At 33.0% G+C, this 20,684-nt stretch overlaps 1 protein-coding gene across 4 annotated transcripts in view; it reads left to right on the plus strand.

The window, feature by feature from the left end:
• The first annotated feature begins 4,824 nt into the window (after positions 1–4,824).
• The window catches only part of LOC130892808 (uncharacterized), a 27,617-nt gene continuing 11,757 nt past the window's right edge, over positions 4,825–20,684 (plus strand). Inside the window, exons 1-3 of one of the 4 annotated variants that reach the window (XM_057798443.1) lie at positions 4,825–5,159; positions 16,869–17,007; positions 19,985–20,155. In XM_057798443.1, the coding sequence (XP_057654426.1) occupies positions 5,158–5,159; positions 16,869–17,007; positions 19,985–20,155 (312 nt within the window). In that variant the 5' untranslated portion in view covers positions 4,825–5,157. Of the gene's footprint in view, positions 7,976–9,084; positions 9,204–11,150; positions 11,301–16,868; positions 17,008–19,984; positions 20,156–20,684 lie in introns of those variants that run through there. The other 3 variants (XM_057798442.1, XM_057798440.1, XM_057798441.1) reach the window with 3 other exon arrangements.

Below are 20,684 nucleotides of genomic sequence, written 5' to 3' on the forward strand. Positions count from 1 at the left end.
TTCTAATATAAAGTACGGCTTCCAAGAATATTCAATTTTGTTGTTTGATTTCCTCTGAACGTGTTTTAGTATCGCCTGTCATATCTGCAACCCGTTATACGACTCTCGCATACCTAAAATAAAATATCTATTTTTTAAAATGAAACCTCAACACTTATTCTATGATTTAACGTTTTTATCGTCGTCTACCGAGCGATGCCTGAAACTATCAATAGTATTCTCTATGTAATGCGACAACCAGTTCTACTATAAAAAATATGATTGGTTGCCTCTCCTTAAGGGTAAAAATAAAAATTTATAATAAATCGTCGAGTTTTTGTGTGACTTTAAATATTCTCTGCAATAAGGAGAAGTCGTATTGACCAATTTAAGTTGTCTAACAAAATTTTGGACATATTCAGTTTTTTTTTGAAAAACACACATTCGTGTTTTTGCCGTTGAAAGATTTGAAACAAATTTAGTTTCGTTGAACAGAAAAATGAAAGCCATTAAGTTTTTGCAAACTTTTTTAATAAAAGAATTAAGAAAACAAAACGTAACACTCAGGTAATTAAAAAAAAACATTCAGTTGTAAAAAAACTAAAAACTCGTTTAAAATAAAAGAAACAAGGAAATAAAACGTTATACTCTGCTAATTAAAAGTTACAAGAATACATTCATTTGTAACGAAAAGCAAAGGTTTGTAAGTAAATTTAAATGCGACAGTCCTACTTGTTTTTACAACACAAAACAACACGTCATTCACTTGTATTTATTTATCTAGTTTTTTGCAAAGTGGAGAACACGAAAGTGCAATATTCTCGGGCATTTATAAGGTAGTTTACAATTTCAAAAGCACGAAAGTGTTACATTCACGATTATTTGTAAAGTGTATCAAAATAGATAATCACGAAACTGACAAATTCACATGAATCTGAATAATTGAAAGTGGTAAATTCAGATATTTAAAATAATTGTTTGCAACGTCAAAAACGCGAAAATATCAGATTCGTGCAGAGTCCGTGGTGACAGCTGACATAGAACTGATTTTACGTGAATAATCGATTGACGTTCTGGCCAATTAAGACGCGTAAACATATTCGTGAGTTTGACATGGCTAATAAGGGTCATTTTAAGACTTGGGATGCACTTAGGTCAAAACGGTCAATTTTGCACATTCATGGTTTTGGCACAAAACCGAAGAAATTACCATATATTCAAATTTGATATTTTTAAAACAAATTAGTAGTGAGAAAGTATCCAAAAAACAACACGGTATCATGTATTTTCTTACCTAGATCTCGAAAATCACATCAGTTTTTGAGTTTGAGCAATTGTTTTCGAGAAAATCCAATTTTTATGACTTTTCTTCAATTTTCTCATCTTGATTCAACCACCGCCATCTGTTCGACAAGGTACAAACTTTACTTTCTATTCTACTATATAGTGAGAACTGTGTGGAATTTAAAATGTAGTTTGGACATAGAGGACACACCTGAAATTATTCTATAGGATGTTTCTATATTCGACCGACAACGCTCTACCACAGATAAATCTCAATAAATGATTCATATTGATATAGGAGTACGAATCCTTACGGGGCCTAGTTGCTCCTTAATAAAGTAATATTTTGACATAAACTGAAAAATTCAACCAGTGGGGCGCTGTCAGGTTAGTTGTCACTTTTATGTCCCTATTTTTTACGCCACTAGAGCAAATTCTTTTTTAATTCTGTTTTAAATTGCCTGATTATTTTTAGTTAAAAAACTAATAACCGTTTAAGTCTCTAAACAAAAGTCTGCAAGCACATAAGTAATTTACAAATTAATTAATTATTCATTTAATTCCGAATAATGATTAAGCGTAAGTAGTACAAAACAAATAAAAATTATTCATAATCTCAAATATTCAAACTATTGGTCTCTTACTTCAATACACTTATTATACCGTTTTGTCATTGAAAAACGTTTTTTTGAGAATAAATCTGGATGGGATTGAACGATTTCTGCCGCAGCTTGAATTCTAGCTATTAGATCTTGTTCAGGTTGGATTATTATTGCGTACACTAAGGACTTCATATAGCTCCCTATAAAAAAATCGATATGATTCAAGTCAGGCAAATAACCTCAAATACAACTCTGCACTATATCGTTCTTTGTATCCGATCGAACTAATTTCATACATTCATGAACTGGCTTTCACCTTTTTGTGCTTTTTTGCATAAAAAAAGGGTGGCATCAAAATAATTTATTTTCAAATTTTAAGCTACTTTGAAGGCTTTTTTCAGAAATACAACTTGATATAGAGTAAATTGACCCCAATCGTTATATTTTACGCATTCTTATACGCCTTCAGCTTTCAGTTAATTCCTCTGCTAGACGTCCTGTATAAATAACGTAATATACAAACAAGGGTTCGATATATTATCAGATTTGGACTTTCATTGCACTTAATAGCTTATAATTAAAAACGCATTATCAATTCCAATGACCCTGCAAATAAGAAATTGACCCATTTAATTAAATATGCGAAGTAAGTACAATGATTTCTATTCAGAATATACATGACTGATTATAATAATAATACTATATGGACTTCCACATTTCATATCCGCAGTTCATATTCCATTATCATAGAAATATAAAATAAATATTATTATATATATGTTACCGGTCAAACCCGATTTCAGGACAAACTAGTTTTGTCCAGGCGAAACTAGTTAATTCTAGAATAAACTTCTTTGTTAATATGAATGAACCTACGTTAAGTCGACAAGCAGATCAAGGTTAGGTTAGGTTAGGTTAAGTTAAGTTAGGTTAGGTTAGGTTAAGACATAGGACAAGGAAGAACAAGAAAAACGGAAGCAAAAAATAGGAAATAGTGGGAAGGAATCACTTATTGTTTTCAGAAAAGTGATAAATGAATAACTGTCTTTTCTAATACATATTTCAATTTTTTTAATTAGCGCACGTAAAAAAATTGGAGAGAAACAGATGAAAACGGGTGGGGTGTTTTCAGATAAGTATGACAAAAAATATTTTCGAAAATATCCAAAGGCGGACTTGGAATTCTGTATTTATTGAATTCTAATTTGGATTTGAATTTTTGCTGGTATAAATTAATATACACCTCAAAAAAATTATCGCATCACTCATTATTTTTTAAATATTTTAAATGTGTTGCCTGTTTTTCGAATTTTATTATTATTACGAATTAAAACACCAATAGATACGCCTTTTGCAACATTTATTTTATATCAGTTTAATCTACAGAGGACAAAAAGTTTTACCAAAGCATAGAAAATATCAAAAAAATTGTACAAAATATCTATACAAAAAAATGATCGGTGCTTAAACTAAAACCAGCCAATGAATTTGTAATAGAGTGTGTTGCCGCCCCTCGCTCTAATTACAGCTTCCATTCGTCTTGGAAGGTCTCTAAACAGGTTCTGGACGTATCCTTGAGGCATGTTTTCCCAGAAGTTAAAAAGAACATTTTGAAGATCATCTAGTGTTCTTATCGGTGCCGGATGTTGCTGAATTTGCCATCCTAGATGGTCCCAGACATGCTCTATTGGGTTAAGGTCCGGGCTACGTGCAGGCCAATTCAGGGTGGGCATCTCAACCTCTTCTAAGTGCTGCTGAACCACACTAGCAGCGTGTGGACGAACATTATCGTGCATTAGCCCAGAGTTGTCACCGATATGAGGTATATAGGACACTACATGGGATTCTAGGATATTGGTTATGTGCCTGTCAGCATTTAGTCTTCCATCATTCACTGGTACTAACTCCATGCGACCCTCGAAAGAAATTCCTTCCGAATCATTATAGAGCCACCGCCAAAACTTTCAGTTTGACAAAAATTAACCTGATAGTGCCGTTCTCCACGTCGCCTATATACTGGTACACGCCTATCTGATGAATACAGACAACATCTTGATTCATCCGTGAATAAAATATTGGACCAATCTTGAATATTCCAATTTGCGTGTTCTCGAACAAATTCCAATCTTGCTACTCGATGTTCTCTACTAAGACTTGGACCTCTAGCTGGTTCTCTGGCTCATATACCTGCTTCTCTCAGCCTATTTCGAACTGTTTGTAGGCTTATTCGGGCATTACGAGCAGCCAACATATCTGTTTGCAGCCTTCGAGCGGTATGGCTAATTCTTAACGCCTTTACCTCAAATAACGATCATCCACTACCGAAGTTACCCTTCCGCGGCCTTGTTTTCTGGTTAGCTGACCTGTATCTTGGTAACGAATAACAACTCTGGATATGGTGCTTTGTTGAACTCCAATTACCCCGGCGACGTATCTTTGACTGCGGCCATCTTGTATGAGCGCGATGATTCAGAGGCTTCTTCATTCGTCACATGTCTTGTTAAACGTTGAGGCACATCCATTATTAACAAAATGAATTCAAATTTTCACTATACAATAACACAATTTGCTTAGAAAGTTCTCGATCTCAATGCATTCTCCAAGATTTACTCGAGCATTTTTGCTTCCAAAAAAATTTTGATATTTTTTTGCCCATGATAAGAAACCAGAGATATCTATTAAGTTGATAAATATACAGATTGTCCCAAAAAACTTAAATTAATTATTAAAAATATCCTAAACTACCAGTGATGCGATAATTTTTTTGGGGTGCGTAGAAAGGTTTTTTCTTCATAGGTTTCAACAGAGGCGACACTGTGAGGTTCTTCTTACTTCTTGAAATAATTCAGAAATCAAATTTGGCTAGTTTAGCATAACCGTTCAATAGATAAGGAGGGGACTCTCGAAAGAAATGTAGAAATTGAACTTGGCATACGAGTTTCTTCAATCCATATCATTTGAGTTAATAAAATGCTGATGAAAATAATGCATCGATGTTATCTAAAAACATTTCAAATATCTCTCGGTATACATTCATTCATATATGAAGGCCAATTTTAAATATCATTAACAAACATAATAATCAAGAAATGTTAGGAAGTTACCATTTAAATAGCAATTTTGATTACAGTGCTTATCATTGGTTGTATTATTTTTTAATAATTCAACAGGTCTGTTTATTGCGAAGGAAAACAGCGACAATTGTTTGTTTTAACTTGTTATCTGGTTTGTGCCGGAGTGACGTGATAATAAACTGATTTTATAGTGATTACTAACAAGAAAACAAAAAATCATGTAAGTATTACTATCATATTGGTAAAGTAAATTCCACGAAATTTCATTAAATGTTATGGTTTTAGCTGTAAACTTTATATCGTGCAATAAACTGTTTTTCCAAAATAATGTGAAAATTTCAACAATTACGTAACTTTAATGATTATATGGGAACATATTATATTGGGGTGATTAAATAAAAAACAAATTCCATTCATATTAACGTTTTATCTAACCTTTAGTCCACTAATTTCTGATGCAAAATTTGAAAATTATTAAAGAATAATCTAAATATTTCCTAAAAATTTACCTGAGCTAATACACGTTTTCGGTCTTTTCTAATAAAATTTAGATACAGGCTCTGAAGACGATAACTTGGTAATCGAAACGTGTAATCGTGAGTGTTAACAATGTATTCAGTATATAGAACCTTGTGAAGACGTACAAAGAAACGGTCGAATCCAAATAAAAGTAATACGGTAACTTGGAAGGAAAAGGAAAAAAAATGGGAGGAGTCGGCAAGGAAATTTAATGATAAAAATAACCAAAACGGTCATATTTTCACAACAAATTTAAAAATTAAGTTGAAAAATTTAAAGATTTGCTCTCGAACGAATAACTTTTTGTTTTTTCGGCGTGTCGACTGTGTTGATAATTTCTTCATCATCATCATCATCGATTTCATCAAATATAAAGTGTGAATCTTCAGTTTGATGTTAAATTGAAGTTTAAACTACTCCCAGACTGGGGTTTGTAAATTCAGTTGGACCTTAATGAGAAGATCTAAGTTACGTTTTCTTGGCAGTTCAGATTAGTTCCAGCTTGCAAGGTGCAGTGTGCAATCTATTGTGAATTTGATTGGAAGGGCACCCTCAAATTTCGTAAATACACTCGAATGTTTGTAAAATAAGTTTATATGAAAGGAAATGGAAGGGAAGGAGTTAAAAACTAATTATTTAGGAGTCGAATTATATCTTAATTAATGAAATTTTCTCACGCATAGTATTAAGGTTATGATGCCATATTTCAATTCAGTTTGATATAATCATTTTCTTAAAACATTATTTAGCCCGAAATGTTGAGACTTTGGTAACATTAAAGCGTCGTATTTCCAGTCATGGTTTGTTCGATTTACTGTTGAGAAAGTTAGGTTTGGTTACCATTACTTTGTATTTAGTTTCATTCAACTATAAAGTTAACAATCTATAAGTACTAATATACACCCAAATAATCTGAGTTTAAAATGGGTGAGGTTGTTTCGCATCTTCAGATACACTTATTTAACATATTTTTAGTGTCTATGAGGATGGTCCCAACAAAGAAAACACAAAAATTTTGTAAAAACATATATTGATTTTTCAACGTAATCTCTTTTTAGCTCCATACATTAATTTCGATACTCTTTATATAAAAAGCACTGCCGATATCACCTCTTCATTTTTGGAAAATCTTTGACCACCGATACATTTTATCAAACCTTGGAACAGAAAAAAATCATCCGGGGGGGATAAATCTGACGAATAGGGTGCATGAAGTAGCAATTTAAACTTTAATTTATTAATTTTGGCTATTGCAATAACGGATGTGTGATCTGGTGCATTGTCTTGATGAAACAACACCGTTTTTACTTGTTTTCTTCGTTGCAATAAGTTCTCATAATACTCGACGCTGATAGTTTTTCCTTTTTCGAGGTTAGTCAATGAAAAATATCCCACGCGAATCTCGTAAAACCGACACCATGACATCGCCTGCAGATGGAACGGTCTTTGCCTTCTTTGGTACCGGTTCTCCCTTTTCAGTACATTATTTTGATTGTGATGGACCTACGTTTCATCCATAGTTATGAAACGATGCAAAAATTCGTTTTATTTCTGTGAAACATTGCGAAACACTTCATGGAAACATCTTCACGTCGCTGTTTTTGTTCCATTATGAGCAAATGTGGCATCAATCTTGCACGCAGCTTTCTCATGTCCAAATTTTAAGCTGATATACTTGTTAAAATGTCTACTATGTCTGCTAGCTCGCGCACTTTCAGTCGATGATCATCCAGTGGATTTATTTCAACATTTCTGGAATCGTCACCTCATTTAGTCGACCAGTGTGGTGCTGGTCTTCGCAGGTCGTACGGCCTCGTTTACCCAATATTTTATTGTTGATATCGAAGGAGTAGTCTCACTCTTTTATTTTTACAAATTCACTGGAAACTTAATTATTAAACAACGTGGTTTCTGAAGCATATGCTGTATAGATTGTGTACTTTCTAATGCAGTGGTTTTTCTCGAGTAACTACCGCCATCTCTAGGTTAGGCCATGTACTTCTTGAATCATATTCGTATATACGAAATTGCAGGTGATTTTGAGAGTTTACGTTTTCGAAACTCAAGCCAAATCCTTTACAGATAAACGTTTATTATAATTGTTTTTAAATCTTAATTTTTGAGACCTATGCAGCACTGCAATAATAATGCGTTAGCCGCCTCTGTTATTATAATGTAAAATTAGAAATAATAAACAATCTTTTTTTATTATACGTTGCACGATTATATGCGAAGTACTTCCAATATAAATATTTGTAAAAATGCGATTAAAAAAAATTGGAACTTTTTTGCAACATCCTCATCGAGGTGTGTGTACTGCAAGGTCGTGTTTAGACTATAACTCATTATAATACTACCGTGACTAGGAACATTGTTATTATCCCAATTCGTAAACAAATACCGTACAGTTAGTGCGAGAAAAAAAGTGATTATTAAAAAAGAAAAAAAATTTGTACAGTGGTTTCATAAACATTAATTGTTTTAATTTTAGAGGGACAGAAACGTTGCTATGAAAAGGTATTTACAATTTTTGTATTTAACTAAGATCATAAAATGCGCAGAAAAATATTATATCAATCGTAAATTTAAATATATATAACAGAAAAAAATAAGCCCTAAAATACAAATATTGAAATAAATCTCTAAGCAATTCGTTGCTCAATAAATTAGATTTAAGTTTTAGAATGTTGAAAAATTGAACAGAATATTTCTGGTCGTAGTACAAAGAAAATTATGAATCCCTCATCTAAACTAAAATATCAGGTAATAAGTATGCAATTACGTAAAAGTTAATTATTGCTCATTCTATTTTTTTTATTTTATTCTCGAATACTACATAAAATTTTAGTTAAAACAAGATTACAGTTGTTTTTGTCCGTATATTTCACGTCTTTTTTCTGTTTTGTAACATTTTGAGCTGCTAGCTGTATTGTGCTCTAAATAGTTCTGTTGCTTTTTCGATTTCTTCTAGTTTTTTAATCCTCATATTTAAATTTGCCGCTTCATTGATTACGTTACAGTATGCTTCAGTGTTTTAAGTTGCGTAATATTTGTAGGAGGCTCTAATTATGACTGACGCTCTAATAATACATTTTAATAATTAAAGAGGCGGCTTCAGTTTGGTATTAACAAGATGGAACACCTCCTCATACTTCTAGGCGTGTAGTTAAACATCTTTACGGCATTTTTAATGACAATTCAAAAATTACACTTCAAAGTGGTTGAAAATCCACCACTGTAGCTAATATTTGGAAGGGTTAAAAAGCATCGTCGAATTAAGTGTAGAGATTTAAAAAAAGAAATCAAAGCTACCAGAATCTGTTTATTACTTTGTATAGATGTTTTTCTATATGCTATTTACTAACTTTGAAAATATATTATCGTAATTTCACGGTTTGAATGATTAAGTAAATCTTCTTAGAACTTATGAAATGATATATTACTTGCTTTGAAATATTAGTTGTTATCGCCGTTACCCAAACTTCAACCCCTGTCTACCACACAAATACCTCTGTCAGCTTTTCAATGATTTATCAAATATGAAGGGAAGACCCTCGCTCGCAAGACGTTTTCCTCGTTTTTGGTCCTTTTCGTTACAATTTCCGCGGAATTGAGCGCTTGCGCTTAACTTTAGAATGCAGTGGAATTCATTAGTTCCTTGTTTGGCTTTAAAATCGCAGTATTATGATGTAATAACATTGATCGTTGAATTAAAAAAAAGAATGTCAGCAGCAAGTACTCCAAGGTATGTTTCTTTTATATTTAAACCAGATATGCTTTTATTTCTTATCCAAATGAAAATGAATACGTTTTAAGCATATAAATTGTCAGTATAGTTTAGATATTGACGTTCCGTAATTTAAGCCGGTGCATGCGGTTTTATTAAAGTATATGCAAATTAGGTTCAATTTAAACATCTAAATATTTCAATAATTCATTCAGAAAAAAAAATATTTACGTAGAATTCTTTCAATTACAATTGGTATCAATCTATAGTTAGAACATTAACCGTAAAAATAATCCTTATAGATTAATTAGAAATCTTGTTTGATTGTTAATAAATACCATCAGTTTTTACCTCTAATAAAGTAATTGTTTATTAATAATAAAAGAATATTTGATTCTAATGGAATGAATTTGTTTTTATATCTGACATCATCACTTTTTCAAAGTTATAGTTACTACACGCAGATTTTTTAGATCCATTATTTACTATTTTTTGTTTCCATCTTCCTGTCCTGAATTCTTCTCTATCTTAAGTCTTCCATCACCTCTGCATACCACCTTTTTCCTTGGCCTTCCTTATTTTCTTGTTCCTCCTTGTTCGATATCCTTAATATTTTTGTGGCTTTAAAATCTGGCATTCTCAGCCATAATTTCGAACTTGTTCTAAGCTTATTACTTTTTCTCCATTCTGTTGTATCGAAAAACTTCTCATTGGTCGTTTCCTACATCGTCACGGTTCTTGTTTTTAGTATTTCTGTTGAATATATTGAACAACGCAGTGAATAACGGATTTTCTTGTTTTAATTCTGTGTTGGTTTGGATACATTTTGTTTTTCCTTGGTTTTTGTATGTTCGAGTGTCATTTTGATAAGACTTATTAGCATTTTTTGCATACTTGTGTCGTTCATAATGCTGTACAAATAGTTTCTGTTCGCAGTATCGTAAGCTTTTTGTAAATCTATGAAGTCTGAGTATTCATATTAATAACCTATTCTTTGCGTTTACTTAAAAGTGAAAATATGATCTTCCAGATCTGAACCAGCATTGGTTTAAACATTATATTGTAAACTGCATCTAGTAACACGATACTTCAGTAGTTCCCGCATATATATTTTATATATTTCTTATTTGAAGTCATTAAACTCAAGTTAAATTCTGTTTTCCAAATATGGATGTGAATTTATCTCTGTAGAATACATTTTTGTTGTAAAAAGGAATTATGCTTGAGTTCCCTTCAAATATTGATTAATAAATCTTACCTTAAAAAAGTTATGTTCAATACTACTCGGTACGAAGTGTGTAACTAGCGCCCTCTATGAGGCACAGACATTAAAACAAATTCATTGTATGTATCAGCTTCCAAAACATATTCGTGTAAAATTTAATCACAATGTCGCCAGTAGTTTCGGCATAATCGTAAAAATGATGCATGTTGTCGATTTCTGAGTCAGATCACTCGAAATGTTGCAATTTAATTTATTCAACACTGATAAAACCGTGCTCCATCACAACATGAGAATTTTTGCTTCAAAGTAGACCATTTTTTGCATTTTTTTCACATAATTCGTAATATCTATTCAAAAATGTTTAGAACGCATCTCTAAATGTTATAGTAACAACAATTCGATGATGTAATAGACCTTGTGAATACACTCATGTTCTTATCAGTTTTTTTTATTGTTTTTAATTTAAATTAAAAATACTAATAATATATTTTATTACCGGATATTGTTATCAATGTAAAAACATGACACGAAAAATTCTCAATAATATTTACTTTGCTATGAGAAATAAATCAATACGCGCTTTTAATTTGTTCCATAATAAAAATAAAATGAAAAATATAGGAAATCGTGTATTTTCATACAATTTAATCAATGTATGTCAACTATTCAAATTGATATGATCTCATCTTTTGATAAATACTTACGTTTGAAATGATATCATACATTGTTTTTCCAAATTCAGTTTTTATTGACTTTTACTCACAATATATAATGTAGTTTGATGATGTACCAATAAAATTTTGACAGTGAAACATATTTACTGCCCCCGTTATGTTTTTAAAGATAGAAACTTGTACCGGATTGATATTTTCAGTAGAAAATGATGTTGGGTATGTAAAATATGTCATTCGCTACTTAAATCTAGAAAATTTCCATGCTCGTTTTTTTCCTCCTTTTTTAGCCTAGACTGCACAACTCCAACTCTGCACGGGAGCAAGTCCTATATCAGGGTCAACTCCAACACGCCTATCTAAAAAAATTTCTCTAATCTTACCCAAAAATTCAAATCGAATCTCTCCGTCTTTTTTACAACTAGTTGCATGAGCTTTGGTGAGGTTTTTTCCTCTTTTCCTCCTTTCCTAGCTTCGACTGCACAACACAAGCTCTGCACGGGAGCAAGTCCTATATCAGGGTCAACTCCAACACGCCTATCTAAAAAAATTTCTCTAATCTTACCCAAAAATTCAAATCGAATCTCTCCGTCTTTTTCACAACTAGTTGCATGAGCTTTTGTGAGGTTTTTTTCTCCTTTCCTCCTTTCCTAGCTTCGACTGTACAACTCCAGCTCTGCACGGGAGCAAGTCCTATATCAGGGTCAACTCCAACACGCCTATCTAAAAAAATTTCTCTAATCTTACCCAAAAATTCAAATCGAATCTCTCCGTCTTTTTTACAACTAGTTGCATGAGCTTTTGTGAGGTTTTTTTCTCCTTTCCTCCTTTCCTAGCTTCGACTGTACAACTCCAGCTCTGCCCGGGAGCAAGTCCTATATCAGGGTCAACTCCAACACGCCTATCTAAAAAAAATTCTCTAATCTTACCCAAAAATTCAAATCGAATTTCTCCGTCTTTTTTACAACTAGTTGCATGAGCTTTTGTGAGGTTTTTTCCTCTTTTCCTCCTTTCCTAGCTTCGACTGCACATAACAAGCTCTGCACGGGAGCAAGTCCTATATCAGGGTCAACTCCAACACGCCTATCTAAAAAAATTTCTCTAATCTTACCCAAAAATTCAAATCGAATCTCTCCGTCTTTTTCACAACTAGTTGCATGAGCTTTGGTGAGGTTTTTTCCTCTTTTCCTCCTTTCTTAGTTTCGACTGCACAACTCCAGCTCTGCACGGGAGCAAGTCCTATATCAGGGTCAACTCCAACACGCCTATCTAAAAAAATTTCTCTAATCTTACCCAAAAATTCAAATCGAATCTCTCCGTCTTTTTTACAACTAGTTGCATGAGCTTTTGTGAGGTTTTTTCCTCTTTTCCTCCTTTCCTAGCTTCGACTGCACAATACAAGCTCTGCACGGGAGCAAGTCCTATATCAGGGTCAACTCCAACACGCCTATCTAAAAAAAATTCTCTAATCTTACCCAAAAATTCAAATCGAATCTCTCCGTCTTTTTTACAACTAGTTGCATGAGCTTTTGTGAGGTTTTTTTCTCCTTTCCTCCTTTCCTAGCTTCGACTGCACATAACAAGCTCTGCACGGGAGCAAGTCCTATATCAGGGTCAACTCCAACACGCCTATCTAAAAAAAATTCTCTAATCTTACCCAAAAATTCAAATCGAATTTCTCCGTCTTTTTTACAACTAGTTGCATGAGCTTTTGTGAGGTTTTTTCCTCCTTTCCTCCTTTCCTAGCTTCGACTGCACAACTCCAGCTCTGCACGGGAGCAAGTCCTATATCAGGGTCAAATCCAACACGCAAATTTACAAAAATTTCTCTAATCTTACCCAAAAATTCACATCGAATCTCTCTTGTCTTTTTACAAATAGATGTATCAGCTTTTGTAGGGAAATTTGTTGTATTTTTTACTGCTGAGACTTTGGAGAAACTCAAAATATTGATAGAAACAAACATTTAAACTCTTTTTGAAAAATTTGATTATTAATTTCTAACTATAATTTGTAAATAACTATTTTTTATCTATGGTTTACTTTGTTTTTAATTCTTTCTTACCTCAGCTGATATTCAAATATTAACGTATTATACACGGTGGATTAAAAAAAGGGGACCCCATCTATAGGATTCAGTACTGTACGGCCCCATTTTTTATACAATCAATATAGCTACTATTAAAAAAATGATAATTACAGATATTCAATAGAGAATATCATAGATAGATCTGTTATTAAGATATAAAAATCTTCTTTTCGATAATAACAGTATAAGAATCTTGAAGAAATTTCAAATTATACCGAGAGTACTTTTGAGATACAATATTTTTATTACATATAATAATCTTGAACACTCATAATTTTATCTTCGTTTTCAAATTAATAAAAGTAATAAAATGTATGGATAATTATACAAATCAAGTCCAATTATAGTGAAAAAAAAAACATTTTCCTCAACGTTACCACAGCTTTTACCTTGATTAAAAATTGAATGGTAAATTTATTTTGATATTTGAAATAATAATTTGATCTACGGTATACATAGATATACATAGATGTCACAATACAGGAAAACTACAAATCACCACCTACATCAATGCATTGTCAAAACCCAAAAATCTTTTGGAATGTTTAATAATTGATCATTTGCATCATCTATCTCATCCACGGGAATGCTTCTTCAGATAAGGAATAACTAGAAATCACACTTGGTGAAATCAGGGGGATAGTTAATCTTTAAGCTGGATTATTTTCACGAATCCTGTACTATACTGTATACATATTTTCTTGACATATCACTGTTGGTATTAGTAAATCTTCTGGAATCCATACACGACTTTTCTGGCCGGTAGAGATGTCATAAAATGTTCTATCTTTCTAACTACTTTTTGGAAATCATTAAGAATAGTAAATTGAATTTACTGTTGCTGATTCAACACCTAGAAATGCTTCAATCAATAGGTAGATGTTGGATCTTCTTTGATCATTAGTGTTGCCAACGATATTTTCGTTTACAGTCTCGACTCGGTTTCGCGATTCCTATATTCTACAACTTTCTCACATTTTTAAAATTGGAACAATATTATTTTGATATACGTAATCATCCATTAAAAATTCTGCTTACGCAATTTTGGAGGCCTGGAAACGAAAGGTCGTGTCATAGCATTAAGTCCCGGAACACCCTGTAGACCGCAATAATTTATGTAAAATTGTAAATAAGAGGAAATAACAACCAATTAGCTCGTCGTAACTAATTTACAGATTGCAAAAAAAGTGGGAAGTTGAAAAAAACTGGGAATCAACGTCATATTTAAGCGAATCCAAATGTTCCTTAGACACTTGAAGTTTCAAATTATTATAAAGTTGTGAATAACTAACACGTGTAGATTCAAATTTATCTATTTTACAATATCATGTGTATTTAAGGTTTCATGTTAATTTATAACGAGCTTATATATCATGACTGTACCAATTCGTAACCAATTTTTTACGCTTTGGAATCATGTGAGAAAGTCATTACATTTTAATTCTCATATTGCACGATACTGATTAATCGAAAAATGATCCGTGTAGCCTAGGAATAACAGATAATACGAGGGTTATTTGACACTATTTATTTAACGATTTATTTCTGCTATAAATTATATCAAGCATAAAAAAATTAGGTTATCTGAGGAAAAATTCATTCAAATATAACAAGTTCCTTGGAACTTTCGAGTTGGGATTTCAAAATTGAAACTTACCAAAGTAATTTGAAGAAATCTTTCATATCTTACTTAACAAAAATATTAATAAGAATTATTGAAAGAAAGATAGAACAAATTTATGGAAAATTTCAATGGTATATACGACGCTACGATTTTGGAACTCGAAATTTACTGGATACGAAGAAAGCTTCTTTTTGCTGTTAAATAATCTTATTTTATGCCATAGGAGGCTACCATATTTTATAAAAATAATTTTATTTTCTTGTAATTATATTAAAACGAAAAGAAACTTTACATTTTCACTGTATTTGGCCTCGATATCGTATGAATTGTTTTCTAAGTTGTCTTACGTCGTATCGTCTCCAAAAACCGATAAAAGGTCTAGATAAAACGAAAGATCGAAACCTTATCCTTAATATGTACAGTGTTTACCCATGTTTCATCCTGGTAGTAAATTTATCTTCATTCACTGTAGGTATCTCGTTTTGAAAGAAAAAAATCGCCCCCAATTCTTCTGATGGCGTTCCTGTCGAAATCATCAATTGAATCGGATCGGCCAATGAATGATCAGCTCTGAACTCTCGAACGATTCGGTAGACATTTGAAGTCGCGCTCCGCGATGTTCACGTCATGATCATGTACTGATCATTGTTTTGGTTCACTATTTTTCTTCGATAAATATATTTAGAACCATTAACATCAAAATGCAAACTGTAAGACTTCCCCATGGATTCTGGGCACTCATCGACGATGTCTGCAACTTCTTTCGTGCTATTGGCCAGGAAAAGACGACACCTTCACTAGACTATTGTCTACATTTCTAGATGTTGTGCTATAGCATAACTTTACTTGTAGATTATCAAAGCTTGTATCTATCATTTCTCGAATATTAAAAAAGTAAAAAGAACGCCTCGACCTCTTCTTTTGATTGATTCATTCTATGTTTTTTCATCTTCTTCAAATGCCTGTATCATAAGCTTATCGTGATCCTCTAACCTATACCTGAAAACATCCAAATTCCTAGTCAAACAAGGAGCCGTGACTGCTTGATAGATCAGTGCTTTGTCTAATTTAAGTGAAGCAGTTGATTTGTAAGATCAGTAGAAGAACTTCTATGCGTCTTCTTACTAGTCTCATATCAGGTGTTTCCATCCATCTCCACAGAGTTTTTGTTTCGATAGCAGTATACTCAGAGATGTTATAGTTTTAAGCTCCACCAAGAATAGGTTCTGGATCCATTGGTGGATTCAATCTCACGGTATGACACATGACGATCTTGCAAATGTTCTCTTCGTAATACAAGAACCTTAACAAGTTACTACATGTTTAAATTGGGGCGTAGGATGTCATGAGAACCTCAGAAATGATAAATGTAATTTATGTTCATATGACTATGATAAAAAGTATTGAAACATATCACCGTTTCCACACTAGAGATCGTTTAAAACATGTAAATTGAATTTTTATCATTTTTTCTTTAGGTATAGATTTCTATTACACTTGTTAAGCTAAAAAAATTTTTGTAATACACCCGTATCTTAATAGATATAGTGATGTCCGAATACCGTGATATTCTTCGATGTTTGTTACACTTGGCCACCAAAATGGAACAAAGATTGGAAAGGGATTAATGTTATTCACACTTTGTGCACAGTTTAACTGCGGATTCGATTCAGTGTAGAACCAAACCATGGTTAGAAAAATTGTGACAATATCATGGTCGTCACTGAGACGAAAAATTAGTTGTTAAGGGTTAATATCCATAAAACGGAAAGTGATTTCAGACTTGGTATAATTGGATCAGTAAAGTAGTGTAGTGTAGTGCATATAAATTATTTTATATATAGAAAATTTAGTGTTGTGTACTAGATTTACGAATATTGTGAGAAAATCTCGTTCCTCTTTACTTCTAATTCAATATTATACTCATACAGAGTTTTCCGTAATTTTAATTTGTTATATAAAAATCAAATCCAGATCCTACTTTGATTTCAAGTGATTTCAATATGAGTTTCAATGACTATTTTTTGGGTGTGAAAATCTGTGGACTTTATCCAATGGAAGTTTCTTTGTCTAGGCGAAAACCTACATATCCAGGATCATTGACAGACCTGCATAGATTCAGAAAAACCGCCCACGGTCACGATGGGTCCAGTAGAATTGTCATGGTTAGAAAGACTGATCAAAGGACGTTTGCTTCAATTCAAGACGGACAGGTGAGTACGACTTGTTTGTTCTTACTATACTCGTGAAAATAAAAATTGCGTCAGGCGACATTTGCAATCGCAATTCATTAGCGACACGAAATGGTAGTTTTATTAGTAAAATAAATCTAACGCCATTAGCTTCAAAATGATAAAAAATATTGTAATGTTTCTTATTTTAATGTTATGATCGGTAACCACCCTTTTTACGCTTGTTTATATATAATGCTAACACCCCAGCCCTGCAGAGGAGCAATTCCTTATCAGTTCCCGGTTTCAAAGAAGGTAAAAAACCGTTCCATCTGCAGGCAGTATTTTAAGAAGTTATTGCAGCTTTTGAGCGAAGAAATCAAGCAAAAATAGTCGCATTTGGCTAAAAAGAAAGTTTGAATTGCTACCTCATAATCGCCAGATTTAGTCACCTCGGATTATTTTCCCTTCCCAGACTAAAACAATGGCTCGGTGGTCAAAGACTTACCAGCAATGAAGAGATGATGTCGGCGGTTAATGGTTATTTTAAGAAGCTTGACGATTCTTATTATTTAAAAGAGTATTGAACTTATTGAGCATTGAGCACGAACATCCACTGACTTCAGAATATTCATGTCGTGTTTTTTTGCATGTATACCGATCGTATTCGTCAGAAAAAAAAAGCAATCATCTAAATGATTTTCTGTACTCTCTCTAACGTTTTCTTAGTGGGATTGTGGCAAAATTTAACACCAAAATGTAATAATATATTTCAAATATATTCGAATACTAATTATTTAACTATTAGGGAATTAATTAGATACGAATGTCGATATTTATATTTTGTTGTTTCTTTTAAAAATCATTATATTGATCGAATTCGAAAATCGACATTCAAATTGAAGCTTAGAATATTAAGCTTCGTCAATTTCTTCTTATTCATAGCAACTTTCTTTCTTTCGTTCCATGTCTGCTTTTAAAAATGAGTCCAAAAAACTTTTTTATGGCATAAAATTGTAATCACGCGGCCAAAACAAAATTCGATAAAGTATTAGTAACACGAATTATTGCCACTTATCTTTATCACATAATCTGTTGATAATGATTTTCTAACGCACTGATTATTCATTTATTGTCAGTTATTCCACTTGTTTTAATAGTAAATATACTTTAATCGAGTTCAACCTGTGCTTCAATAAATATATTAACAAGAGTAAGTTGAATTTAAAAGATTATTTTCTTTATAATGTCATCAATATCAAAATGTTTTAATCAGATTATTCGTTCTTTAAGGCCGCTTGACATAATGCAATACAACGCGCAAGAAAATGCATGCAAGTCTCTGCAAATAGAAAAAGTAAACAAATTATTAACCTCAAATTTTATCTAATATTTTGTATTTAACAATGAGAATAATGAAAAGTTAAACGAAAATCAGCTGATCTGTTAAGCCAAAAGTAGCTAGATTGCAACTTGCATGCAATAAAAATAGCACAAAACCGATAATGTCAAATCTTGCTTGAAACAATCAGCTGAACTTCATCTGCGCACGCTTTTTACCAAGAAATATCGCATCTTGCATTGCACCGCTCGTTGTATTGCATCATGTCAAGCGGCCTTAAGTGCGAGATCTTGCTTGAAACAATCAGCTGAACTTCATCTGCGCACGCTTTTTACCAAGAAATATCGCATCTTGCATTGCACCGCACGTTGTATTGCATCATGTCAAGCGGCCTTAAGTGCGAGATCTTGCTTGAAACAATCAGCTGAACTTCATCTGCGCACGCTTTTTACCAAGAAATATCGCATCTTGCATTGCACCGCACGTTGTATTGCATCATGTCAAGCGGCCTTAAGTGCGAGATCTTGCTTGAAACAAACAGCTGTACTTCATCTGCGCACGCTTTTTACCAAGAAATATCGCATCTTGCATTGCACCGCACGTTGTATTGCATCATGTCAAGCGGCCTTAAGTGCGAGATTTTGCTTGAAACAATCAGCTGAACTTCATCTGCGCACGCTTTTTACCAAGAAATATCGCATCTTGCATTGCACCGCTCGTTGTATTGCATCATGTCAAGCGGCCTTAAGTGCGAGATCTTGCTTGAAACAATCAGCTGAACTTAATCTGCGCACGCTTTTTATCAAGAAATATCGCGTCTTGCATTGCATCGCACGTTGTGTTGCATCATGTCAAGCGACCTTAAGTGCGAGATCTTGCATGAAACAATCAGCTGAACTTAATCTGCGCACGCTTTTTATCAAGAAATATCGCGTCTTGCATTGCATCGCACGTTGTATTGCATCATGTCAAGCGGCCTTAAGTGCGAGATCTTGCATGAAATAATCAGCTGAACTTCATCTGCGCACGCTTTTTACCAAGAAATATCGCATCTTGCATTGCACCGCTCGTTGTATTGCATCATGTCAAGCGGCCTTAAGTGCGAGATCTTGCTTGAAACAATCAGCTGAACTTCATCTGCGCACGCTTTTTACCAAGAAATATCGCATCTTGCATTGCACCGCACGTTGTATTGCATCATGTCAAGCGGCCTTAAGTGCGAGATCTTGCATGAAATAATCAGCTGCACTTCATCTGCGCATGCTTTTGATCAAGAACTATTGCATTGCAAATTGTATAGCATAATGTCAAGCGGCCTTATAACAATACATCATCCAAAAAAAATGTAATAAATTGAAAACAAAAAGTTCCGAAACGAACTCGGGGATCCGTACGTCGAATTCACAGAAAAAAAAAACAGTTTCAAACGTATTTTTTTCTTAATTAAATGATCATTATGAAAAACGATAGCACAAATTATTAAAAATTGTCTGATCTTGAAACTGAATATTGAAAATTGTACTTTTTATATAAAATAGGTTTTTTTGAAATATGAATAAAGAATTTTTCGTTTCTTACGAAATATGTTTTACTTTTTTGTTAAATTCACTGTAAAAAGGTGTTTTTTTTTAATTATAATGTATTTATTCTCGTCGTTAAATTAATCATAACTTTTAGGAACCCAAATTGGAAACAATCACAAGAGAGACAATCGAAACTTTTAGAGGTGAAAGAACGGAATGCAAAATCACTACTGAGACAAAAGATAAAGAAGAAAAGTGCCCTCCAGATTTAATAGAAGCTTTGACTGGTAAAGTATCGAAGAGTAATAAGAAACCTACTGTGAAGGTAAGCCTAAACTTACCGTCATATGATAAGCTACCTTCCCCGATTTTCAAGAGTATTAACTCTACTATTTTATCTAATTTAAAATGTATCTAATATGTCCCTTTTACTTAAATGGCATCTAATTATTATACTACTTAAAAGTACTGCATATACTTCTACCATTATTAGTAACCGTCTTCAGAAACTAAAAGTAAACATTCTACCTTCAGTGTCTGAAGACGATAACTTGGTTATAGAAACGCGCGTCAGACGGTGTAATCGTAAGTGTTGGTGTAAACAGTGTGTTCAGTATGAATATCACCAACGGCTCCAGAAATCATCAGTATGAGAAACAAGCTTAAATTTATTTTCACGGGCGTTAACAAAACCTGGTTATTTCTTTCTATAAAACTCAATACATTCGCATCACTAACTTTTCATAATTCTTCCAGGCATACAAGACTTTTCCCTTTTCCCTTTTCCCTTTTCCCTTTTCCCTTTTCCCTTTTCCCTTTTCCCTTTTCCCTTTTCCCTTTTCCCTTTTCCCTTT

The sequence above is a fragment of the Diorhabda carinulata genome, chromosome 4, assembly GCF_026250575.1.
Source record: "Diorhabda carinulata isolate Delta chromosome 4, icDioCari1.1, whole genome shotgun sequence".
NCBI lineage: Eukaryota > Metazoa > Arthropoda > Insecta > Coleoptera > Chrysomelidae > Diorhabda > Diorhabda carinulata.